Genomic DNA, 27,712 nt, shown 5'->3' with positions numbered 1-27,712 from the left:
ATTAGGAATAATACTAAGCTATAGCATATAAAAATACTAAAATAGTTTCTTTCAGTAAGTAGTTTTCTGCTTTCCAGTAATACAGCTCTAAACAAGAGAAATCAAGTCATTTACATTAGTAGCTTGAAATGACAAACAGTTCCCTTTTCCTGTTTTAATCTTTAAGATATTTAACTGAAATTTAAAATTCGCTTGCATAATTGGGTCACAGTAAATACAGATGAAGTTGCCATAATGGTGATTTTCTATCTAATAGGCGGTATAATCAATAATAGTAACATTTATTAAAAATCTATGTCTTTCAGGAGAAAGATGGAAAAGGAACTAGACTTGCCTATGTTGCACCTACAATACCAAGACGACTGGCCAGTACCTCTGACATTGATGAAAAAGAAAACAGGTGACTGTAGTTACTGTTAAATTAAATTATGTGATTTTAGAGTGGCTGAAAAACGTACAGATATGAAGATGATGCTAGTTTATAGCATTAACCTGTTCATAGATTATGCTGACCTGTAAGGTAATGCAATTCTGAAAGGTTTTTTGTCATGTAAATCATAATAAGCCTTTTTAAAATCCACATTATTTTGTGTCAGGAGCAGTGCTGGGCATTGTGCGTTGTCGTCTTGGGGGAGAAAATAAAACTAAATGCAAAATAGTAAGTTGTAAACTTCCAGCTAATGAAGGACACAAAAAGAATTTTACTGCTTTGTCTTGAGCCGTGGAGTACTGACATCGGGTTCCGTTATTACTTTTGCTCAAAAAAAAAAGCAACCTCTTTTTCCTACAGTACTTGGTTAAAACCATTCAGTAACAGCAGTTTACAGAAATCCTAGCTGTTCTTTTGTAACTTCCACTTCTATCTTTCTTGTTTGAGTGTTGCTCTTTCATCATCTTTTGAAGATACTTAATCCGTTACTAATATTTTTTCTTCAGCTTTTGGTATAAAGGCAATAAAAAGTTCAGGAGCATAGGCTTGTCGCTTACTAGGATTCAGAGTATTTTCATGACATGCCTTGTCAGAACCTTCCCAGATTTCACTTCTCTCCTTTATTAAGGTTCTACTTATCTGCTTTCTTGAGTTTTAAGATAGAATGCATAGTATAAAGTGGAGAAGTCTCCTTAATGCCTTGTTTCTGTCAGATTGTATCTAGATAGCTGAATTTTGAATAACTTAAAAATGAAAGTACTTCTCATTGATCAAAATGTGCTGCTATAATCATTGTATCTAGAGCTGACAAACCTGTTTTGAAGTGGAGTATTTTTGTTGATAGACTTGAGAATAGCTCAGTTAAGAGCAAACACAAGATGCATTCAGTTTTTTTCTTATGCTTGTGGAATACTGTTGGCTAAGTTCAGTCTCTGAGTGACAAATTCTGCTCTGAAACAGGGGTATTCCAGATCTTACGCTCCCTTAAAGTTCAGCTTGCTATGCTGGCATCTCTTATGTTACTTGACCATTTTTCCAAATCTGTACTTCTGTAACACTGCGGTTTGGGGTTTCAGTTGTCGTTTTCTGAGAGTACTATATTCTTATTTGAGGTTGAATTTATTCTGATTTGATCATAACAGAGATTCTTCTTATTTCATGTTTTATTCTTTTGAGATCTTCTCAAATACTCTCACTACCCAAAAATGTCTTCCCCAGATGATATCTTAACTTTGGGATAAATATTTAATTGCAGTCATATTTCTTAGAAATTGTTATTGCTTGTCACAAAGGAATTAAATTCTGGTGCAGTGTTGAGGTTTATTTGTCTTCTTGACATACCAGTCTTAACCATCATGACTTATCCATGGACACAGTTCCAAAAGTGGTTACCAGTAATATCATGTTTTTCCTGAGATGCATTGGTTGACCAGAGATCATCAATGTCATTAGACCTGGTGTTGACTAAACAGTTGACCTAAGAACTTTCTTTATTCCTTGATGTACAAGTGATAAAGCCCGCTTTTAGGCCAGCTTTTTTAGGCAGCTGTACCTTGCCTACTGTATGATATGGCAGACAGTTCAACTTACTTACTTAAAGCCATAAGAAAATTCTGACATTTAGTCCAACCTCTCTTACATGGGAAATTTAACTATCTGCCCTACAGGTACATTAATTAATTACTGAGAGTTCTGCCTTGTCCTAGATGTCTATCCTTGTTCCTTAGTTTAATGCCTTGTTCTTGTTCCACCTGTCTGAACTGCTTGTCTAGATAATAGATGATGTAATGTAATCCATCTTGTTTCCTTCTGTGAGTAATGGAAGGGACTTCCAGGATTAATCCCAGCTGGGCCCTTAGAGTGCTTGAAGTCTGTAGTGGCCTGTATTGGCCAGAATTTGATCCTTTTCTGAAGTTGCTTGCAACCACAGAAGTGCTAGAATATATTTTTGCGCAAAAGGATATATTTGAAGTAGAATCTGAAGTCCAAAATTATCTTAAACATAAAACACATCTTGCAAGATTTTATTTTCCGTCACATGTGATTGCCTTCTGTAGTTTTGTGCAAGAGATTTCTTTCTTCCATCTGAACTTTACTTCAAATCTTGTGTTTTTGTTAGAAGTTTCTGTTAGAAGTTCAGATTCTTGTATCTCTGTATCAGTTTTCAGAGTTTTTCCAAGCAGATTTTTGCAAGGTTATTTCTTGATGCTATAAACTGCAACAATAGAATGGAAATTCTTCGTGACTAAAGTAATGTCAGCTAGTGATATATGGCAGGCCGCTCAGGAATGGCTACTGCGGGCCTGTTTACACTAGTCTAAAGTATCATGAGTTCTAATATGAATAATCTCATGAAATCAGCTTCTGAAACAACAAGTAGTTTTCCCTTGATGGCACTGAATTATCTCAGCCAATAAAGAAACATCTTGCTCCTTTTTAGTGAGAAACAAAGCCTGCAACGGTCACGGATAAAAGCTGATGTTTGACTTCTCCTTTAGCAGTTTTTCTTCTGATGCTTCTTTTCAGTTATAGTTCAAACAGTGTTAATATGGGTCTGATATTTTTTGACAGGAATTTGAAAATTATTGTGCATATAAGGTCATTTTATTCTTTTTCTCTACTGTTGTGTTAATTTTGTGTGTTTTCCACACATGCGTTTTTCATCTTTAACTTGAAAATCATTTTCAGCTTTCATCAAAACCATTCTGCTTTAATATGAGTTTGCTAAAACAAAATCTTATTTACAGGGATACGTCTGCTAGCTCAATACGTAGTGGCAGTTCCTATGCAAGGAGAAAATGGGAGGAAGATGTCAAGAAAAACAGTTTGAATGAAGGTCCTACATCCTTAAACACAAGTTATCAGAGAAGGTGTGGGATTTTCTCTTGTCTTTTTTTGATCAAATAAGATTCCAGATTAAAAAAAAAAGAATTTCTGAATCCTTTACTTGAGCAGTACCTTTATAAAATGATGTTCATAGTAATTGCAAAGTATGTACTTAAGCCGTACTATTTTTACCAGTTTAGAGCATTATATCAAATGCCACGTAGGTTGCTCTGAAAGTAATGCCTCCTATTTATTTCCATGGAAAGTACAACAAAGAGCACGATAATACTATTTGATAGAGCAAATTATCAGCTACAAAACATTGTTTTTCAACATAGCCACCACCATTAGCTATACATTTTTGCCAGTGATGAACAAGAGCCTGCATGCTATGCTCCTACAAATTTGCACCAGCAGAGGTGAGCAGTGTTGCTGTTGCCATTGCTGAAATGCACCACCCGCTGCCTCACTGTGCTCACATCCACTGCTTGGTCTCCATAAACATTCAGCAAGCGTTGCTGAATGTCAATGGATGCCATTCTTTCTGCATGGAGGAATTCAGTCACACACCTTTGCTTCATACGCATTTCCATGTCAGACACCATTTTGCCAGACTGCCCCTCTGCTGCCATCTCTCACATGGCAACAAAATGTAACAGGATGTTGGTGGGAAGGTTCAACCTCTACAGCCATACCACCAACATCCACCTCTGATGTCATGGGCCAACATAATAAAATAGTAGGTGTTACTTTTGGAGCAGCCCTCGTATACAAAGTCACATGCTTTCTTTTTCCTATTGTTTATTTCAATTTGAAGTTCTTTTGACTCTTTCCACATTCGTTTGGTAGCCAGAGATAACAATGTTGAAGTAATTCTCCCTCATATTTGAAAAGAGAAGTGTTGAATTCTGTTTTTACATGAAGATGTCAGAGGTCTTGGGCTGCTGTCTGTAGTGGTAGACAATAGCCATGCCTACTTTGAGCATCACCATCATGTAAAACTAAAACTAAGTGGTGATTAATATGAAAATAATTTTCAGATGTACATAGTTCCTATTTCACAGGATTATTTTGGAAGAGGTCATATCCAGCAATCATATACATGATTGACTCTACACTTCAATGGCATATATCTAAGTGAAATTCATTTATATTAAGGGAGTGAACAATAAATATCTAAATGAATAAATCAAAAAGAAGAGTTTGACGTTTAGGTAGCTAAGTTGCATACTTACATGTGCTGATGATGTAAGTAGTGACTGGTGCTTAACTTCTTTTTTTTTCAGTTGTGCCATAGATGTTTTTAGTGGCATGCAATCAGTCTGTTTCATACAGCATAATACATCTTCTGTCTTTGTTAACCTCTTGCTTTAAAACGAAAACTAAGTTTTCTTAACATTGAGTTCAGGAAAATTGTTGCACGGGTTACATGTTCCGGATGGAAAATAATAACAGTTCTGTTTATGAAAACAATCTTTGCTTGTTAGTCTTTATCAGTATTAATGTTCCAGACTTCAAACGCAGTGTACTCATCACTTTCATACGATATGTAGTACTTCAGTTGTGTATTTTCTTAGTTGTTCTTGTACAGATATTTTTTCCTTTGTCATTTTAGACTTGATAGCAATAGGAAGAAAAATCAATAGAAGAATGACGAATAGCCGTCTTTCCTTATGCCTTTCGTACTTAGTAATGTGATGTTCTGTCTGTCTTAACTGTCTAAATTTCTAAAGTTAACTTGCGAGTACCTACTTGGTGATGCAAAATATGTTCAGCCAGAGCTAATGGACAAAGATGTGTGGAAGCCATTGGATCATCTTTAAAACTAGAAGAGAATGGGAAAAGCATAAGCGGGAAGATTAATTAAGAGTTTTGGTTTTTGTTTGTTTTGTTTAAAAAGCACATTTAAACTTTTGAAAATTGTTAGAGAAGTGGTATTGATGCCGTTTTTTTTCTGACAAGTTGTGGAGTAAAATTCTGTATTTTCCAAATACTTCAGTGTGGGTGAAAGAGCAATTTAAAAATGGGATACTGGGGACTCTGTATCAATAATTCAGTAGATGCAGTCAAGACAGTAACACGTAAACCAGTGAAATGTCATTCTTTATCTTCTCTTCCTGTGGAGAAATGGTCAGATCTGTTGCCGTCACAAGCCGTAAGTTAAAAGTCATACTCCATGAAATAATGAAGAAAATCACTTTGGAAAATGCTTCCTTTGCCCCAGAAAGTTTCCGAGACTCAGCTGGGACACAGAATGGTCAGGCAGGAGTTTAATGGAGCATTCACAGCTTTGTGATATTTTTTTGAACAAAGAAAGATAAGTAATACAAATGCATGAATTGTAAATGTCTCTCCTTCAGTGGCTCCTTTGGTAGAAGACAAGATGATTTGGTTAGTTCTAATGTTCCAAGTACTGCATCAACCGTTACCTCTTCTGCTGGTCTTCAGAAAACACTGCCTGCCAGCGCAAACACTACTACAAAGAGTACAACGGGTTCAACTTCAGCAGGTGTACAAAGCAGGTAGTGCCACCAGCATATTTTCTGTTGGTTTTTTTTTGTCAGGTCTACTGTGTGCTTATGTACGTGCATGCGTTCTTGTTTAGTAGATCCTGGGGCTCTGGATTTTTTCACTTTCCGGTTCAATTTCTTCTATTTTTACACAATTTGGCTCAAATTGTGAATGGCTTTCTACTGTAAAGTGAAAGCCATGTTGTTCTAAAAGAATAAATGCAATATTAGAAGGTTGAAGAGTTCAATTATTGTGAACTCTTCAGTTCCTAATTAAATCAATTTAATAGCTCAAGTTGAGCTTTCACCATGGAGACATTTCTCAGATTGCTTTTTAAAAAAATCCATCCCTCAATTTACATGTTAGTAGTTGTTTAGTAAAGTGCTTTCATTGTTTAGCTGTTTCCTTTTCTCTTTTTTGTGTTGCTACTTGTTATGCTGTAGTACCTCAAATCGTTTGTGGGCTGAGGATAGTACTGAGAAAGAAAAGGACAGTGTTCCTACAGCAGTGACGGTTCCTGTTGCACCATCTGTTGTAAATGCTGCGGCCACTACCACAGCCATGACTACAGCTACTTCTGGCACTGTGTCCTCAACATCAGAGGTCAGGGAGAGACGGAGGTGTGTAAAGTCCTACGAGTAACGTTGCTCTTGTACAAAAGTAATCTTTTTTTCTTATTTAAAGGAATGTGTTGCTTACCACAATTTGGGATAATACAATATGTCAAGCGGTGAGTGGTGTTTGGTTGCTGTTCATTGAAACAACTAGCAACATGCCTCAGTTTATCAAAAAAGATGGTGGATCTCATCCGTGAAACTTTAAAGTTCAATACCGTTTATTTTTCACTGTCTTTGGGTTCTCATTTGATATGCAGTATTTTTTTATTTGCATTTTTGTTAATAGATTACATGAATCCTCTTAAAAATACCCATAATGGAACTACATAAAAAACACTGAATTAAAAAAAAAGAAAAGCAGTAATTTCTTACTTCGAGTACGTCGCTGCTTTTTGAGCTACTGTGCCAAAGGCAGTATGCTGACAAATTACTATGTGATATTTTTTTTTCACTAATTTATGCCTGGCACTACTGAGAAAAGAGTATTTAACCAAACACCCTTCATTCATGTCATTGCATCATTTAGGATCTTTTCGATTTGAAACATAATATACAGTTGTGAACCTGGTGGTTCAATGAGAAAAGTTTAATTTTAAGAATGCAGTGGTTTTTTCTGTTCCGGTTACATGGAGGGTGAGTTACAATTGATGCATATTAATATATCCACAAATACCTGCTATTTATGAAGACGAAAAATAAGATTTCACAAGATTGTTAATTCCTGTTAGTTTTCCCCGGGTTCTGCTTATTCCGGATATTTATTAAGGTTTATCCATTAACCCTTCCGCTGAAGTTCACATTCAGATTTCTCTGTTGCTGCTGTATTAGTTTAGAAATGCAGCTATGATATCAGTGGTAGATGTATATCTCTAGCTATTCATTTGACAGAAGAAACCCAGATTCTTCTCATTGGCTAACGGCAGCAGCAACATTTACAGATTGTACATGGCTTTGGCCATGTTAGGGATATTCATAGACCATTTTCCTTTCACACCCAAATCTGAGATGAACTTCTTTAAATGGGGATTTGTTTTCTTCTCCCCCATGATTCAGGATGTGCCCACAGGTGCTTACAACCATTTTAAATAAAACCGTAATCAGGACCTACATTTTCCATTGCAAAATTTGACAAAGCAAAAACAACAAAGTACATCAGTTTCAAAAAATAATTCCAATTTTAAAATGCAAATGCTATTTCAGTATCAGATGAGGTAGGAAAGCAAGAAAATGTAGAACTAAGGCTTTCACTGTCTTGTTTGCTCTCACTTAGTGTATGTATACTAATGCGCGTATACTACATACGTCTTAGATACCTGCAGTCAGCCTAAAGTTCTTTGCTTTTAATCTGATTAATCAGTGCTGATTGTATAATATATCACTGTAGGTGTATTCTTGATGGCATATTAAAATATCCATTAAGTCTCAAAAAAATCAGCAAAATTTGAATATTTACTGTGTGCATGTCGCACCCTAAATATGTGCACATGCATATCTATCTGTATATATACAGATACATATATCTCTCTGTGTGTATGTGTATCTATGTATGTTTATATGCACATGAATAAGTTGTGTCTATTTATGAAATACTATATGCTAAATGTTTTCTCACGAAATGAAGTTGATTAATCCGTATCTATAGACTGAAAGTGTGTTACTTGAAAAGTATGTCTGAAGTAGCATTTCAAGTAATATTTGAGAAGTAAACACATTTTGAACTAATTTTAGTAGTGAAATACATAATGATGCATCTTTTTGGAACTTACTGAAAAAGTAAGTAAGTCTTTATCTAATTTTCAGGAATTTTGAATCTGTAAAATCGTTATATTGTGAATAACACCGCATGATTGACCTGTGAGTCATATACAGGGGATGCTTAGGAGGGCCAGTTTCTGGTCTGTAGCTGTAGTGTGCACATGACAAGTGTTGAATTTTCATTTTCTTTCAGTGAGTTGTAAGGTTTTTCATTTCTTGGAGGGTAGGAGTATGTACACCAATTACTCCTGAGCAATTTGCAGTAATTTGCAAGCTCTAAATGTTATACCTACTCTGCAACCAGAACTGTCTTAGGTAGGTTAAAGCTTGTGGCTAAATTCTATATTGCCTAACTCTAAACTAGAGCCAGTACAAACTAGATTCACGTGATCAGTTGTATTTCAGGTGAGCTAAAGCAGCTAGCAGACACCCTTTTCCTAATATAGATAGGACTCAGAGACCTGGGGAAACAGAAAACCCTACCAAAAGTACCATTTGTAAAAGGAACAAGATAGGGAAATCAAATTAATACAGGTTTATTTGTTTTAGAATGTGTCATAAGATGTTTTCTGTATTTGAAAATAAAACAGGTAATTATATATATTTTTTCCCTATTTGGGGGGTAATTTGTTTAGTAGAGATAGAACGTAGTTGTTAAGACATAGACATAATAATTTGTGTAAATAAAGTTTATTTCAAAAACATGTAACTGTTTTAGAACTGTCTTTAGTATTTCTCAAGCAGAGAAGTATACGATTAGGTGATCAAATAACTACTCTTTCCATAGATTAATCTTCTAAGTGTTAATAGGTGATAGCTTCTCAAACAAAATATTTGAATCAATAGCCAGTTTTTAACTAAAGAAATGCAAAAAAATAGTATATTGACAATCGGAAAATATTAGAGTCTGATTCTACAGTTTTTAATATAGTTAAAATTGTGGATCTAAAGAAGCTCAAAGAGGTTTTGTATAAGATCTGTCTTTTGGGTTGTCTGAAGCATGGATGATTCATGTGAAGCCATGATAATCACTTCCTCAAGGATTTTTAATCTCAGGTGCAATAGATAGTTTCATAAGGTTTTCCACCTTAGCAGTACATCAGCTTTTCTAAAGCCTAAATGTTACATTAAAGGTTTACATGTGCATGCACACACAGACATACATTTTGTGTGTAAATATGTAACTGGCTGAGGTTTTTGAGGTCTTCTACCCCAATGTTAATTGACCAAAGTAGTTATATTTAGAGAAAAACAAATCTAAATTAAGTAGGAAAACATACATATTTTAATTGAGTTTTAAGGCTGCTATCTTGATGAGCAGATCATTATGCTGTGGATGAAATGCCTAAAATGCAATCCATCTCATATAGTCTAAGGTTTTCACTAACTCCTTTGTTTTTGTCATACCATGTTGTATTTTTCTGACCATTTGATGAATTTGTCTAAAAATTATCATTTGCCAACTTGTTTGTGATTAATTCTTTAGATCATACCTCACTCCAGTACGGGATGAAGAGTCAGAGTCCCAAAGAAAAGCCAGATCAAGGCAAGCAAGACAGTCCAGAAGATCTACGCAGGTATAATTTTATTACAGCTTCTGCATTTATGGAAACGTACAGCTCCCAAAGTACAGTGAAGTTTTAGTTTCCCACTAAATTTCAAATAACCAATTTTTCTTCCTAATACGATGAAGCAAATATGTTTTATTTCCATGCTTGTCCTGAAAGCTCGAGGAGCCCTTCTTGTGTGCTGAAGGTAGCTTTTTCTAATAGTCAAAGACAAATGTAATGCAAATTTGAAAGCAGAGAAGCAGCCCCTGAAGTTCTTGTTTGCATTATGTTAAAGTGGCTTACTCAAGTAGTTGTTTCTGATGTTATGTGGAGTAGACTTTGAATTCTTCAAGAACTAACAGCTCCTGTCTCAAGATTTCACTGGGGTACTGTACATTTCCTGAAGTTTCAAAGTCTTCTGTGTATGGACTGTTGAAGATGATGTGATTGAGTTGACCAAACGTAGATAACTGATAGTATCAATGACATAGAAAAACTACATTCAGGCTAGTTTCTGTGGACACAGAGGGGTACCAGGAAGAGGATTTTGATACTTACTACTAATCTGAAATCTAACTCCTCTCAGTTTCCCTCTCATTCTTTACCGACCTACCCATATATTTGGTGGTTCTTCCCAATTTCTGCCAGAACTGCTTCATATTGAATTGCAACTAGTGCAAACTTTGCATGGAAAAGGATGCTACAGTAGCAAAATAGATGATGTCTTAAGCCTACTTGCATGCTCTGTGGGCAGTGGAGCAATTATCAGCCCCTATCCTCTGTCAAGTGTGTCTGCAAATCTCTCCTTAGTTCTGCTGACAAACAGTAATGAGGAAAATAGTCCCTGGATGAAACAGAACAAATACTCCAAATGATATCCTCATCTGCATTAAATGATATAACTAAATGATTTATTGGTGTTACTTTTAGACCTTTTTGATTTTAAACCCCTCACATATTTCTGATAACTTTTCCTATTGAGAGATCCATGCTTGGACATATGTTTATTTTTTTACCTCTTGATATTAATCCAGTGCCCTGAAAGATTGTCAGACCACAGGTGACTGTTATCGGATCTTTGCAGTGAAAAAGATGCAAAGAATTGCTCTATTAGAGCATTATCAGCATAAAAAGCAATGAAATGACTGATGAGCTGGGAAGTTGCTTTGGAGAGTAGGTCAGGAGTGTTTTGATGCTGTTTGAGAACAGTATCTCAATGAGATACATAAAGTGAAAATTGCAGTATAGAGAAGTTTTCATTAACTAGGAAGTCATTGGCTTTCTGAGCTCATATGAAAATTAGTTTTTTAGCTTCATGATAGCAAGGAAATAAGAAATGAGTTACATCTTTCTCTAGTGCTGTCAGTGTATTTCTTTGATGTGTTGTTAAGCTTAAAAATCTACTTCCATTGAGTGAATTTGCAAAGCATCGGTATTTCTGTAAAACATTGAAAGCTTGTATTTTTAGGCTTTCCAAAATACATATTATGCTTAAAATGATATTGAAGGGATCTAGTGGATATTTTAGGGGTTTCGACATGATTTTCTACTTGATATTTATGTACTAGTTCAACTAAAAATGGTGTTACTGAAGATTCTGTGGTAGATCACATTAGAGCAAACCCTTGCTGCTAATCAGAAGGGGACGATATTGTTTCCAGGATTTGAGAGAAAAGTTTATAGGTGAAATACGTAGATAATAAAATTAATTTTCTCAAACTGGATTTTGTATATAAATAATGTATTTATATAATGTGGTCATCTACATTTGTACAAGTTGAGTGATGTATTGTACTGCTTGCTGTTTTCACAGGGTGTAACACTGACAGATCTTCAAGAAGCTGAAAAAACTATAGGAAGAAGTCGTTCCACACGAACCAGAGAACAAGAAAATGAAGAAAAAGAAAAGGAAGAGAAGGAAAAGCAAGACAAAGAAAAACAAGAAGAAAAGAAAGAATCTGAAACTAAAGATGATGATTATAGACAAAGATATTCCCGAACTGTTGAAGAGGTATTTTCATGCTGAGTCTCATTAGGTAGAGAGATTATATGAATCTTAACTCCAACAATAATACTACAATTTTGATATTACTGCAAACAATTATTTACATATTTAAAAGCTTTACTGTCCTATGGTTTACGTTTGTTTAATGGTTGTAAATTAATTTTGACATTTTTCTACTGAATAGCCATATCATCGCTATAGACCAACTTCAACTTCGACTTCTTCATCATCCACCTCTTCGCTCTCCACCTCCACTAGCTCTCTTTCAAGTTCAAGTCAGCTAAACAGACCAAACAGCCTTATAGGTATAACTTCTGCCTATTCTCGGAGTGGAACAAAGGAAAGTGAGAGAGGTAGGAGTAATAACGTTTGTGAACGTTTTTTGTTTATTTTTAATTGCCAAAGGGCAGTTTATGTTTCTAAAGACTGTGCAAGATGGGGTGCAATATGTAGACCGCTGGGAGATACACGTCACTCCAGCTTCTGTAAGAAATTCCAAAACTTGTATATAGAGAGGGGAAAAAAGACTTTCAGGACTCGGTGATATTTTTCAGTATTTTGATATTATGTGAGTCTGGTTTGATTTCTGCTTTCACTCAGCACCAGTAATAAAATACCACAATTCAGAGTTTAAATATGTGCAGGTATCGAGGAGGAATTTTACTTGATTAAATAATTTCTAAATAATTTGGGTTTTGTTTTAGTCCTATAGTGTAGGAGTGGAACAGTGCTTTAATACTTTCAGAAAACTAGCTGTTCAATGCACGTCTGAAAACAAAGGAGAGAAGGGGGATACCTCTGGTGGTAGTGTAGTATTAGTTAAAAATACCTAAGGGAACTATACTTCTAAATATGTGACTGGTTTATAAAATCTTACTCTGATGCTTGATTCAGAGATCAGAAGGATGCTTTTCTTTAATGTCACAGCGCTTTTGCCCAGTTTTTTTCAAATATGAATCGTCTGTTATAATTCTTAAAAAACGCTACACACTGTTAGTTGTCAAAGGAGGAGGCTGTTGACACATGTTGTGATCTCCTGTTCTATCTCTGAGGTGTGTCACTAATAACTTGGGGGAAATATTTGAATTCAAGTTATTGATTATGTATGCAATTACTGATTGAAATTATTTTTGTTACAAAAGGATCAGATTAAGTAATCTATTGATAAAGTCTTCATGAACTATGTAGCAGTATTGCTATCTTCTCTACATTGGTATTTTCTGAAGAAGTTATTATGACTAAGCTTCGTTGATAACTTTTCTGGTTTTTCCCCTCTGTCCTAAAATTAACTGAAATTTGGAATAAGCTGTTTAGGTAATGCATGCTTACTTCAGGAAACTTTTTCTGGACTGTTTTATGAAAAAGATTTTCATGGCTAAATATTAGCTACAGCAGGTTTTTTTTCAAATTATGATTTTAGGAGGAGAAATACCTTACTGTCTGAAAGACCAAAGGTAAAATCATCATTTATTTAATTAGGAAAGGTCTCTGTTCACCATGAATACTTACATTTCCTTTATCTTTTTAATTCTTGCTTCATGCTGAAGTTTTCATTTACCTCTGAAGAGCAGTGATGGTCCAGTTAAGTTAGTAGGGATGCATCAGTCTGAACTCAACTCAATTGGAACTGTATTTTAGGGCTGTGTTCAGAGGAATTTATATTACAGCGAAGCTTGCTTGTGGAAAGAAGCTCTATAGTGAACTTATTTCAGGTACAAACATTACCCAGGTTCTTTTCAGCAGTGTCCAGTAACAGAACAATGGGCAGCAGGTGCAGACTGGAACATAGGAAGTTCCATACGAAGGTGAGGAAAAATTTCTTGAGGGTGACAGAGTGCTGGCACAAGCTGCCTGGAGGGGTTGTGGAGTCTCCTTCTCTGGAGATATTCAGAACTCACCTGGATGCTTTTCTGTGCAACCTACTGTAGGGAACCTGTTTTAGCAGGGGGTTGAACTAGATGATGTCCAGAAATTCCTACCAACTCCTACGATTATGCGATTCTCTGATTAACTGTAAGCATTTTAGAGAAATATCTAAGAAAATTTTCAGAAAATTGTGTTTACTTAAATGAACAAGAAAGTTGTTATTAACAGAAGGGGGCAAAAAAGAGGAAGAAAAAGAGGAAGATAAGTCACAGCCCAAATCTATACGGGAAAGGCGGCGACCAAGAGAAAAACGACGATCTACAGGAGTTTCATTTTGGACTCAAGATGTAAGTGAAAGACTGCTACTTCTGGTTTGTAGCCTTAGTTTGTAGCAATATAGAATGTGTATAGTGTATTCTTAAAAGAGAAAATAGAAATTAAGAATAATAGAATATACCACTAACATTTTTGGCAAAAATGGTGCTTGCTCAAGTCATGCATTCTAAGTTTCTGTCTGTTGTGAAGCTTTCAGGAACAAATTCAAAATGAAGTCTAAGCTATGCTGATAATGCTGAAAGAAATTCTAGACTATTGTAATAATCCTAATGTTAATCATAATCTTAAAAAAAAGTCATTGAACAAATGTTTTGTATTGCATGCAAACAAAAGCAACGAGAATGATATTCACTATCCAGTGTGTTACAAGTAGCTAAATTTGAACTGTGTTTGCTAAAACCTGAAAGAACTGTTGCAAGATTTGAAGGAGTATGGTCTGTGTTTCAGCAGATTCTCTTGCCCTTTCCTTTGTCATGAGATCAGTATGTAATTTTGTAAAAGGAACATTTTTTCTGTGCCATATGCAACGTTCTGATTCCTTTCGTGCTAGTACTGAAAGTAATTATTGTTTGAGAATTACAACCTTATATCCTGTATATGCTCTGTAGATTTTAGGTAGAATTTTACCACTTTTAGCTTTTGATACAAAAAGTCTAGAATACATTACATTCTCATAAGGCTTTCAGTAGCTTAACAATTTTTTCTCTCTCTCCTCTTTCACCAGAGTGATGAAAATGAACAAGAACACCAATCTGATTCAGAAGAAGGAACAAATAAGAAAGAAACTCAGGTAATTAAAAAAATATATTAACTTTTTAACTGATATATTTTGACTGTAAAATTTCTGTTGCAGTTGGATTCAATTAAAGCAGTGCACATGGTGGAGTTCTGCTACATACTGCTGATTCATAACTTCATGCCGTGTTTCAGTGCCATTTTAGTGTGCCAGGCTTTAGTGTAAATTCTTGTCTTCTAGCATTTGCAGACTTTAGTAACAATTTCAAATGTATTAACAATGGGTAAAATTATTTTTCTCTTCCATTTGGCTAATGCGGAATTAGTACCCAGAAAGTTGGTGAAATTTCAGATGTACATGTCAGGGACATGTTGCAACAAGTAACTGGAGGAAGTTTTTGGCTTCTAAATTGCAAATATCTTTGTTTCATCTGCTCTTTTATTTTCAGTGAAATGATGTCCTGTGACTAATGCACACTAGCCTGAACCTTTTTACATTTAAATTTTTAAATTTAAATTAAAAAGCGGTGTTGATAATGTAATTAAGATGTAATATTAGAAAAACTGTTGAAGACAGTTTTCTCTTTGAAGAATTTCTGAGCATCCTAATTCAGTATTGTTAGTTTTGTTAAAAAGTCAGTGGCAAGAAGTACTATAGGCTTGATTTAATGGAAAAAATCCTTATAAACTGATTTATGCATGAGAATAGGATGAAGAGAACTTAAAAGGGAAGTACCGACTTAATCTATACAATTAAATGCTCTAGCAGTCTGTATTTTTTTTTCCTGATCCCTGAAGTAACACTAGAGAATCAGGGTCATTATTTGAGTAATAAAACTCCAGTAATGCTCTTGTTTTTTTAAGAGTTCCCATTACATATATCTTGGCTGTATTAGATAAATGATTCATTCTGTCCTATTTTGGTTTGCTGTGTTTTTTATTTCCCTGTCATATTAAGATAAACGTATAGCTGATTCCAGTTCTCCCACCAGTACATGTTAGATCCGTAATTATTATATCTGTAATTATTCCATCTTCTATTCTGTAGAAGTTTGTTTTGGTAGAATGTAGTGCTTGTAGTAGAACTCTGTAAAACTACAGTGAAATATGGCCTAAAATTACAAGTGTGATCTGTGTTAAAAAGGATGAGTGTGTTAAGTTAGAGTAGTGGAGAAGAGTATAAAGTTTGCTGCCTAATTGATGGCTTGACTTAGAAGTGTAGGACAAAATCCATTTCCAAATTCTAAGTGTTCCCACAGCCTGCATACTTCTCCAAAAATATACTGGTAGTTTGGTAAAATATTACCAGGTCTGAGTTCATGGAGAGCTCTGTAATACGTATAAACTTGTGAACCAAGCTCACTGTCACCTAACTACACAGATTAATTTTGTTATATTAACAAAAGCTCCTTGCCAGATCAGCTGCAGAAAATAGGAAAACAGAGTGAAAGTGAGTTGAATAACGAAGTAATTCAGGTGTTTTGAACAGGTTTGTCTATAAATGTTGTTGAACGTGCTATTGAATTTCCAGTCTAGCAGCAAAACCTACTATTGCAATCCAGTTAACTAAGAGACATCTTAAAATTTCTTTACAATAATTGCATTTTTTTCATATTATGTTTTTTCTTTGCATACAGTTTATGAGAGATTTAAAACACTATTAAAAACATTATTTGCTTCCTCTCCTTGATGAACAACAATTTTCAATGTTTTTCAATGATAAACTAAGTGCTGCATGTATTACTTCTGATGGTGCAGTATTTTGCCACTTGTAGAAAAAGCAAATGGAATAGACTTTGAGCATTATAATGGCAATCTGTTCCCAATTCAGTGGCAAAAAGTATTTTTTTTTATTTTACAGAAATTGCAAATCCTTTCTGTGGTTGCTAAATCTACTTCAGCTTGACACAAATCTTGCACAGTTTATTGTAGAAAATTCATCATTATTTGCTGATAGACCCTTTTCAATTTTGAGAAAAGAGATGGAATAAACTAGAATAATAAAGGAATACTAACATCCAGAAAATATTTATTCTTTTTCTGTACTGATTATTTGATGTACTACTCAGAAGACAGATGCCTCTAGAAATACTGAAGTTCTCTTTTACTCCCTTATGTGGTGCTGCTGTTGAGATTTTTTCCTTGGGGAAGCTACAAGCCAGTGGTAGAAGATGGTTAACTATAAACTTCCAAGAGTTTTGGCAGTAATTCAAGAATTAGAGGTCAAGAACAAGCCTTATGCATGCTACAAAGAAAATTAAAGGCCATAGACAAAATAATTTCTAGCTTGAAATCTTTATGGAACCTGGCAAATGCTTGTACTATTTATTTCAGAGCAGTTTGAAAGAGCTGTCTTAGAAGATTTCAGTTTGTGCTTTCTTGTTCTCCGTGCAGAAGTATCATTCAGTTTCTTAGTTGATCATTTGTCCATAGGGCAGAACTATTGAAGTCAAGTTCTGCTAACACTGTGACAGCTGATGGTGGTTGTAATGAAATTTTATTTGGGATTTTGTGTGCTAAGAGCTGAGAATGCTGTGTTACTTTCAGAAAATCATTGTTCCTCTAGAAGCATAATCTTAGAAATATGTTGTAGGATTGTAGTTCAAAACTAAGCAAGCCTGAAAATCATTTTGGCAACTGAGAGTCTCTAAACAACAAATTGTTCTTTTTCTGTTACATTTCAGCTTGTATTCTTTCCAACTCTCATCTCATGGGTTTCTTCCGGAAATTGAGGCTATGGAAAATTAAATTGTTTTTGTATTAATGCATTCAATCAGTACAGCATTGTTCTTGGGAATTGAAGAAGCTTATTTGCACCAATTTGTTCTATCTTTTGGTTTCTGAGAACAATTATGTCTGAAATCAGAAGACAAAAAGAGATGTTACAAACTATGCTATTGATAGCTATACTATTCCAGAAGTATGTATAGACCTTATCTGTGTGGGGAAATCTGACCTGAAAATACAAAACAGTAGGAAGTATAGGATTGCTCAGTCTTATTCAATATAGGCATTTGGTGCATCACTGAAGATGAACTGTTTTGGGAAATCACAATACATTTCCAGTAAGGTGAGAAAACAGTTCTGCCAAACACAGATCATTAGTAAGTTTCCTTAAGGAATGGCTTTGAATATATGAAGGAAAGTGAGCTGTGCAACAGCTCCCATTATTGTCAGACATGCCTGAACAGCACCATTAGTTGTTTGCTAGTGGAAGAGGAAGATGTATTTAGATTACTGATTGAAGTTTTGTTGATGTAGTCTCCCAGAATTAGTGTATTCTTTTCCTTTCTGATAATTAGATTTCACTTTGATTAGGGCTTGGTCTGTGTATTAAGATTCACAAGTTCTCTTTGCTTTTTGAAGTTATTTGGATTAGCTATTTGGCCTTAAGCAAAAATAGTTCAAAGTATGAATATTAAAGTCTGATTTAACAGTGGAATGTTGACCAGACAGACAAAAAAAAAAGGACTTAAGGAATAACAGAGTTACCAAGTCTAGTGTTTGCTATTCTTTTAAAAATTTTCTTCCTCATATTACTGCTTTTTTCTCAGATGACCCACCATCTCATTCCTTTCCATTCTAACCACCTTTTGTTCATGGAAATCTGGCTGCTATTATTGAAACTGGTGCCCTTTATTCACTCTGTAGCACAGTAAGAGATAATGAAAGAAAAAGAAAAGATAGTAACTTATGTGAAAGAAGGAAAATGGGGTAGAATTTGAGCACGCAAAACATTATCAAGGGTATTTGAGAGTTAAGCATTTCATGATGAGAGTATTTGCAAGGGAGATAATATGGAATATATGTGGTGAATGAGAAATTACTTGTGCAGGAGATGGGAATGGAAAACGGTAAAGAAATAATCTGTTCAGGAATGGGCAAAAGAGAGACATCAAATGGCAACTGTTCAAACTTTATTGCTTTTATTAGAAGTTTGTCCTTCTTTCATTAGCATTGCAGCTTGGAGTGCACTTGAACTATACTCAGAAGGACACCTGTAGAAGTGGGAAGGGTGGAGGCAGAGTAAAAAAAACCATGAAGACAACAAAACAACATCCCACCCTACCCCAGATGATGTATTTAAAAAAAATTAATAATTTAAATATGCACTGCAACTGGTTTGTTTATTATTAAATTGACTTAATTTTTTTTCATGGCTTTTGAAAGGTGAAAGCTAGCAATATTAGGATAATAAGTGTTAACTTTTCTAATTCTGTGGCAGTAGGCACAAGAAATTGTTATTATTAGTATTGATTAAATACTGCACTCAAATTTTGTTTCTCATTTTCATGGCTGTGGCAGTGTTACAAAAACATTCAATTATACAGTACATAAAATTCCACCTGACACAAATATTTTATTTCTGTTACTAGTAATTATCCTAACTGACCAAAATGTAGTATAAATATCTGAGAGCTTGCTGTACATTTTTAAATACACGGTTGTTTGGTGGTTGCAATCTTATGGTCTATAGAAACTGCTTGTATGAGGTTAGAAGTGTGTGTTAATTCAGCTCGTATACATGAGGACCCATACGTTTTAATTTTTCCTTCCTCCCTGTATGCTGCTCATGTGACTTTGGCTGCCACAGTCTGCTCAGTTTGTGAGTGTATTAAGAGTATCCATCTCATGTTTGGTTGTACAGGGATATCGGTGGTGGCTTCTCTTGTCCTTGGACAAGCTTCATACAAAATCTGTAGACTTCCAGTTACATTTTTTCACCGAAAAAAATTGAAAAATGTGAAAAATTGTGACCGAACTGACAGAAATTGAAGGGGAAGATGAAAAAAAAAAAAAAAAACAGTTAAAACAGCACCTCAAAAACAACAGAGACATTTTCTGAGAAGTCAGGAGACAAGAACAGGCATGTGCTTAAGACGTGTGCTCCTCATCCTGGGAGCTTGAAGGCTGGCTGCTGCTCCAGCCCTCCAGCAGCAGGACTCACAGCTCCCAGGAAGCGGAAGCTGCTGACGCACGCTTGTCTCCAAGCTGCCAGACCAGGCCCTGCCGCTCTGCATCCACATCCCAGCCTGGAGAATGGGAAAGAGCTGAGCTATTGCTTTCCTGTCTCTGGCAATTAGTGCTTCCCTGTCTCCAGGACTCTCTTACCTCACCAGCTCATTTGTTATCTCCCCGCATAGCTGGAGATTTGTGTTCTGCATGTGACTTAATAACTTGCTTTCCATTCAGGAAGCTGCGCTGCAGCAGAGTAATGGAGAGCCGGGAGGTTTTCACATTCCAATGGCACCACGGGGAGCCCACTAGAAGGAAAGAAAAGCAGCCTTTAGAACCCCATTTGTTAAGAAATAATGTAGGAATGGTTTAATTTCTTGTAATAGCTGTTGTAGCTAAAGGCTAGAAAGGACCTGCTTAGGATTTTTGTTTGGGTGACATTCCTTCAAGGTAAAAAGAGAAAACCTAGTCTTTGTGGACAAAGGTTCCTCTGTTTTGTTGAAGTGAGAAAGAAAGAGCAAGCAGTGGGAAGGGGTTTTTTGTAGGTCGTTGATTACATGGTAGAATTCTGTAATCTCATGTAATCTTACTTAATCATAAGATATGCAAAATAAGATTCACAGGTGGAAGTTAAAACTGTTGTGGCCCAGAGCTTAAAAACTAGCAATGTGTATCTGTGTGACATCTAGCTGTGATATTTTCTACAAAAACCTCTTAAATTCTCAACATCATTCATGCTCCTACAGAAAATAGTGTTATTTTGATACAAAAGGCTAGACTGCTACTCATACTTTTGGTAGCCTATATGTTGTAAGTTCTCTTCAAGGTGTCAGAGGGGAAATACAATGTGTTATGGAGAATGTGACTAATGTCTTCTCTGCAGATTTTTAAAAGTGCAGCCCCTTCTAAAAAGGAAAACAGCCTCTGTCCCCCATCCCCACCCCCCAAAAAAAAAAAAAATCACCACTGATTAAGGCTTCGGCCACTGCTCAGTGAACACCACTGGATGATGTCTGGAGGATTATTTCTTGAGTAAAGTATCTTCACCCAAGATTATTATAATAATTGGAATAAATGATGAGTCTGTATTGACCACCCAGAGGGGGGAAAGGCTTGTATGGGTGATGTAATGCTTAGAGGACACTCCCTCAGTCTTAAGTCATCACTTTTAATTAAATTTCACTCATCAAGTAAAGTGAGTGTGCTGTATGCCTGTGGATTCACTTGTAATGAATTAATTAAAGTAATATGAAGAATGAAATTACATAATTTCAATTCAGTCTAATGTGTACTTCTTTATGTTCTTGGTTTAATATCTAGTCATCTCCCATTGAGGTATGCTGAAGCAGTGATCTTGTAGCTTATTGTATATTTTTATTTTAAGCTGAAGTCATTATTAAGTTGACTTTTCAAAAACATTGTTAATAGTGCTACAGAAGAGGAAGAGATAATTCAGGGAACATGGTTCTGATGCCTTTGATAAGGGGGAGGAAACCATGTCTCTCTGGTTCCAGACCTAACAGTATTGAAACTTGACAATACTACAGTATGCAGTGCTGGATAATACGTGCACTTTAATATAACTGTTTAGTTACTCTCGTTCACAGGTTGTGATATGTTTTACTTAATTAAATTATTGACTTTTTTTTCTTCTCTCTTTTTTACTCCTCCCCATCTCAGAGCGATAGCCTTTCAAGGTATGTGCAATTTAACTAAATTAATTTAAACTTATTACATTTTTTAGTCACATATTGTCAATTTATGTACAGAATTAGCCTAAACTCAGTAGTGAGTTTGGTTGATTTTAAAAGGCAACATGATATTTAAAATTTATATGGAATATGGTTGTAAAGCTCTGTTTTGGTGGCTTTTTTCCCATTTGTGGGTGGGACTGTCGATACTGGAGAATGTATTGGATGCTGTATTTGAAGGCGGGCAGGCATTTTGTAGAATTTAGTGGACACGGTTACAGTCCCTACAAATTTTTTAAATATGAAGTCGGCCTTTACCAAAAGAAAACACAGAATACCCTACTGAAAAAATTTCTAAGGAATCTCAGGAAAAACACTGCAGCCTCTGAAAATCATATTTCCTTAAGATTTGTTAAAAATGAAAATGCAGAAACAGAACTACTGTAGCACCTGAACGAAGAAGAGTGAGCACTATGAAATTGCTTGAAACTGTATTAGTATTGGTTGTAATTTAGTAATTGCTTAATAGGATAAGGATATTGCTGAAGATTTGTTTCAGAAACTGCTTCTGTTGAAATAGTAGAATTTGCAATAAGTCATTTTGAAATCTTCATTTATCCAATAAAACTTGGAGAATTCATCCTGGCTAATAGTTCAGAGATTCCTTTTTAAAAAGCCTTCAATTAAAGTGCTACATTTAAGGTAGTACACGAATTAAAGTACTCCTTGCCAGGAGTTGGACGTGATGATCCTTGTGGGTCTTTTCCAATTCCAAATATTCTGTGATTACAATGTCTGGTCCAGTGAGCGGTATCAGTTTGAATACAAAAACAAAGAATAAGAACTTTTATTTTACAGATATGACACAGGATCTCTCGGCGTGTCTTCGGGTGATCGTTATGATTCAGCGCAGGGGCGATCTGGGTCACAGAGTTACCTTGAAGATCGGAAACCTTACTGCAGTAGACTAGAAAAAGAAGATAGCACTGATTTTAAGAAGGTAACTGATGCAGTAATTTTGTTGTGAAAATAATGCTTTATTACTGTTTGTCATAATTATTTTTTAATGAATTATTTGGAAACAATCTCCTGTTGCATCACAGATGCTTCTTACAGCAACTTGGCTCAGTGGAGGAGCAGGACAACCACTGCCATGGGGGGAAATATACCTTACAAAACAGCTTGTAGCTTTTGCACTTTTCAAAGGCAAGGAAGAAATCTGAGGAGCCAAAATACTTCATCATTTTATGACAAATTTGATCAAATTGTTTTTGTAGTTGATTGTGTTATTAAAACTGCTTTATGCATGCATTAAGCCCCTTATTTGATGTTTGCTACCTTATGTACATATAAAAATTAGTTTAAATCTTGCTTGTAAAATAGGAGCTTGTAAAAAAAAAACCTACTGTGTTGTCTCATCTGTAATGTTTGAAGCAAAAAATTGGCAAGTGTTTTTTAATGTGTGAGGTAAGTTTCATGCTCCCTGTGCAAAATTGCGTTTTTCTAGAGATACTTGGTAGCAGTTCTTTAAGGTGTTTGCTAATTCTAACCATCTTTAAATCCTAAAACCGATTTTTACTTCTTAGACTCTTACTGTATTTGTTTTATGTATTAATGTATTTGTATTTTACATGCAGCTCAGTCATGGTTTTTAAATGTCACCGAATTCTTATTCAATATGTTTTTAAATGAATATTTTGTCTTAGCTTTATGAACAGATTCTAGCAGAAAACGAAAAGCTGAAAGCACAGTTACATGATACCAACATGGAACTTACAGATCTTAAACTACAGCTGGAGAAGACCACTCAGGTTTGTATAAAACAAAAAGGCCCATACTTAGCTGACAAAGCAAACTAGAAGCATCCCAGCATATGGGCTGCTGTTTACTAGGCATTAGCTTTGTTTTTTATCCAAAAATGGGAGTGAAGAAGTGTACCTCTCTGTTTATAAAGAGAAAACAGCGCAGGATTCTGATCTTCAGCTCTGAACAAAATGTGTGAGGCCGTCTCCTGCTTGTTTAAGTGCTGGTGGTTCTTGCCAGCATATATGTGGGACTTCTACGTAGGGCAGGAATAAGCACTCTGAACACTGCTAAGCCTGTGTTCAAACTGTCAGTCTAATTTGATTGATTAATTCATAAACCTACTAGCAGATTGGCATAACCTGCCAGTTCTTCCTACCTAGTTAAATAGCTGTACCTGAGAGCTGAAGAGCAAATAGTACACTTCACTTACAGGTAACTGCTCTCAGATAACAGTGCTGCATACAGTAACACCAAATATGTACACAAAACTGAAACTCTTAAATTGCTGTAGAAAGAATGTTCCTCCTTCTCAGATGACATTTGCCACAATTTACCTGTGTACATATTTCAGTGTCTTCCATATGCTCTCTGTAAATATCAGTAAAGTACGAGTAAGAAGATGTTTGTTTTGTGGAGCTTTTAAATAGAAAAGCTATATTACTGCTATTTGCCAAAGGCTGCACAGAGATTAAGTTACTTAGGGATGGTGACAGAGGAAGTCTGTGATAAATCCAGCTCATTCTTAGTTCGTTTTTATTTCAGTGTTACTTCCTTGAACACGTTTTAAAATGCTTTTAAAGACATACTTTGGACAGAATACAGTAGCAGTTACCCTTATCTGAAATGCGTATTATATTGCTTTTCCTCACTGTTACGCTGTTTGAGAACAAGGACCAATATCTTCATTAATTATGTGTTTCAGAGACAAGAAAGATTTGCTGACAGATCACTCCTGGAAATGGAGAAAAGGGTGAGTTTCTGCCAAAAAATCTCTTGAGTAGTCCGATTCAGGCTTTGTTTTAGTTTGTTTTTCAACCCCTGGCTTGGATATATTTTAGTGGGAACAGAAGCCTTTCTTATAACTTGCATTTTTTAGAAGATTTGGGGATTTTAGGTTTCAAAGTGGCAATGAATGTGATAGACTGTCAGATGGAATTACTCTTAAGAATTGCCCTCAGGTTGCCTTGTTGGTTCCTGATAACCAGGTTCTAAATCCCACTGCCCTCCAGGATTCTGCTGCTCGTTCCATCTCATCCAAAACAATGCTGGCACTCCAGAGATTTAAACACATTCAGAGCATCTCATCTTTTAATGCACTTCCAGCATTCAGAGACTTTAATTTCCTCAGAGCTTTCTGGAGGCTCTTGCGTCATCTTACCAGTTATTACTGGTAATGAAGTAGTTGTTTCTGTCCCGCAGACATCAGACCTTGAACCTGCTAATGTTATAAAATTAATCATAGACTGTCTCTTGTACTGTAACTTTTTCCAGAGGGACTGTAACGCTGTGTAGGGGCAGGGTGAAGGCAAATGAATGAGCAGTGCAAGAAGAGGGGCATTAGAGTGAGAGAGAGCCCTAAACTGACAGGGAAAGGAGATGTAATAAATCCACATATGAGACAAACTGCAGGGGTTATTTCAGTAGTTGTGCCCATTATAATTTTAGGGTGTAGTTTTACGCTCATTTAAAACCCATCCCAATAAAAGTTAATTTCAGCAACAATTTAAAGCAAACTAAGTTTGTTCTGTTGTGGTCCTGGCTTCCTTTATGTCCCTGGCTACACGTACCTTTCTCCTCCCTGATCCTGGAGTGACGCATTAGATATTAAAATTGGAAGGAAATTAAATGGACTTTGATGGTAATTAAATGGACTTTGATGGTAATAAGTGGTATGGTATATATTTACTTATCCCTAGTAAATTTGACATTTACTAGCCCTGTACGTTTACTTTCCAGTGTTTGAGGTTTAGAAAACAAGTTTTAGTTCTACAAACTTACGTGGTATATAAATAAACAGTCAGTTTTATAGGAGAACATGAAGATGCAGGAATCCTCTCAGGCAGTTCGCGAAGTTCCATTAGTTTTATCTTAATAATCTCTCCAGATAATTGCAGCAACCTTTTAGTGCCTATTTCTGCTTGTTCTTGTGGCCTCCTGCTGTAGGCAGTGATTTCATCAGCAGAAAAGTTTCATCAGCAGCTTTAATTGGTTTCTTGCTCGCTATCATGGCCACACAAGAGGACATTTAATTATTTCATAGATTTGACTGTATGCATTATTATACAGGTGCCACATTCAGTACTGCATATCTTGACATTATTTCAGTATTCAATTACTGTGCTGCTTTTTCCCCAGATATGCCATTGTGTTAAGACAATTGGCTGCTTTGGGAATTCTTGCACCTTTCTCTTGTGTTAATGCTCAGTTCAATAGCAGAAATGTCTTTTGGAAACATTACTCTTTCTGAAGTTATTCCGACCGAACCTAGCAGTTAAAAAGGTAAATAAAATTAGTGATAGTGCTCTCTGGCTGAAACATGATTTACACAAGATTTAGGAGGTCTTCCTTCTATTTTATGATGTTAAATTTACTTCTTGTCAGACAATAATTTTCAACAGGAATTCATTTGTGATTCTGTTTTCCCTGTTAAAATCCAGAGTTACTTTTACTTTGAAAGTGACTGAAGTAGGATTCTCAGCTGCTAGTGATCACTAGCTGATCTCTAGAAATAAGCTGACTTATTGCAGGGCTTTAGGAATAATTGAAAGAAGTCTTCCCTGTATGGGTGAAATAACGATATAAATGTAAAAGGTAAAAACAAACTGTAGAAATTTTCTAAGTGTAATTTTCCAAGTATGACTTCAATAAAATGAAATACAAAATTGAAGATATTGATGTAAGTTCATAGAAGAAAAAGGGAGGACAAAGGTAAAGTAGTGAGAACAGATGGGGAGAAATAGAAGGCTGGCAGAGAAAAACCTGACAGCATCTTTGAGCTATGATGTTTTCCAGTTGTAACATGCCTTTACAGTAAAGGAGGTGGGAACGCTTATGAAACTTAGAAGTTCACTGTGACGAACTTTAGAAAATACAAATTTAAAACTGTATCTGAAAACTGCCTTCAGAAGTTGATTTCCATTATGTGTTTTGGTGATACACAGCCAACATTTTTCATTTAAGGACTAGCAATAAGTACATAAGCAAACATATGGCTTTCGTTAACAATTACCTATCACTCTGAAAAGTATAATAAAAGTCAGACTGCAAGATTTCAATATGGATCAGAATTGTAGGTACCTTTAACCAGCTACCTCCAAATTCATCATCTAAGAATTTGTGCTGGGGTGAGATGGGCTTTTTCGTTTGTTTATTACTCAATATATGAGTTTTTAACCTGTATATATCCACGTACCTCAATCCTACTGCACTAAGACTGGTTTCAGGTTGCTTTAACACATACAAATGAGCTATTGTCTTTTATACACTCAGAAACTGCCATGTGTTTTTTCGTCATCTTGAGAATTGCAAATGTTTTTTGTTATATCTTAAAGAAATGTTGAAATAAATAACATTTTAGGCTGAGTAAATTTAAAAGCCTTTCTCTATGTTCATGGACTAAACAGATGATACTGGCAAATCTCAGTGAAACTGAATATGTTCTTTGCTGGCATTTCTCTAGCCACTTCCTAAAATAGTAAGGGGTTCAGGAAAAAAGAAACATAGTTTCATCTAATTAGAACTGTACATTTTTTACAGCAAATCTTATATTTAGTCCAGTCCATTTAAATGTTTCTTTTATATAATGTGAAGTATGCAAAGATGATGAAATCAGAATTTTATTTAACTGACTACTTCTATTGCTAATAGTTATTAAACAAGTTCAAGAAGCAAGTTAAACAAATTCATCAGAAGGACTAATAATTTTTAGCCATCTGAAATTTTCAGATTTTAATCAGTCATTCATCTCTTGGTAATTATGGGAATTGTCAAATATTGCTTAATGTAACAGCACTGATAATACATGTTATCCTATAAAACTTCTTGGCAACTAAGGTACTAACTAATGTAAGGTGGCGTGAGTTTTTCTCTTAGTCACTTGTTTGCTGCAGTACACCATCATTATCAGACAGTATCATTATGGGAAAAGTAGTTACTTGAAGGAGTGAAGTACCTTAAGTACTAACAACTGCGGTAATCTATTACATTGATAAACATTTGGAATTGTTTGCTAAAACGGGAAAATGTTGGGGAATAACTGCACTATGATTAAACTAAATTCAAATGATTTGTATCTGAAAGGTGACCGGCAAGAGTCAGTATCTACTGGGCGGTATGATCTAACCAAAGTTTTACACACCTCAGTCAATGCTGCTTGCTGTTTGCAAAACACCATTGTATGCAGATGCATATGTACACTTTGCAATAATCTGTTGCTTTTGCCTTTCACACTTTGGAAAAATACGAATGTAGAATACTGAATAACCGCAACTGCTTTTAAACGAGATACACTGCATTGTCTGACACGGGAAAGCAAGCAAGCTATAAGCCCCTGAAGTCTCCTGCAGTGGCTGTTGATCTGTCAGATGTGTGACAATAAGGTTTAAGCAAAACAGTGGCGCTTAGAAAAT

At 35.4% G+C, this 27,712-nt stretch overlaps 1 protein-coding gene across 4 annotated transcripts in view; it reads left to right on the top strand.

Annotated features, from left to right (window-relative positions):
• The window catches only part of PPP1R12A (protein phosphatase 1 regulatory subunit 12A), a 124,349-nt gene that overhangs the window by 87,437 nt on the left and 9,200 nt on the right, over window positions 1-27,712 (top strand). For 2 of the 4 annotated variants that reach the window (XM_021385245.1, XM_021385248.1), the window contains exons 11-23: window positions 306-400; window positions 3,178-3,300; window positions 5,617-5,778; window positions 6,211-6,387; window positions 9,626-9,716; window positions 11,503-11,700; window positions 11,879-12,047; window positions 13,789-13,907; window positions 14,621-14,686; window positions 21,268-21,284; window positions 22,137-22,278; window positions 22,985-23,089; window positions 24,007-24,054. In XM_021385245.1, coding sequence (XP_021240920.1) covers window positions 306-400; window positions 3,178-3,300; window positions 5,617-5,778; window positions 6,211-6,387; window positions 9,626-9,716; window positions 11,503-11,700; window positions 11,879-12,047; window positions 13,789-13,907; window positions 14,621-14,686; window positions 21,268-21,284; window positions 22,137-22,278; window positions 22,985-23,089; window positions 24,007-24,054 — 1,512 coding nt within the window. Of the gene's footprint in view, window positions 1-305; window positions 401-3,177; window positions 3,301-5,616; window positions 5,779-6,210; window positions 6,388-9,625; window positions 9,717-11,502; window positions 11,701-11,878; window positions 12,048-13,788; window positions 13,908-14,620; window positions 14,687-21,267; window positions 21,285-22,136; window positions 22,279-22,984; window positions 23,090-24,006; window positions 24,055-27,383; window positions 27,415-27,712 lie in introns of all 4 variants that reach the window. The other 2 variants (XM_021385246.1, XM_021385247.1) reach the window with 2 other exon arrangements.

This window comes from Numida meleagris, chromosome 1, assembly GCF_002078875.1.
Source record: "Numida meleagris isolate 19003 breed g44 Domestic line chromosome 1, NumMel1.0, whole genome shotgun sequence".
NCBI lineage: Eukaryota > Metazoa > Chordata > Aves > Galliformes > Numididae > Numida > Numida meleagris.
This window is presented reverse-complemented; position numbering and strand designations above follow the sequence as displayed.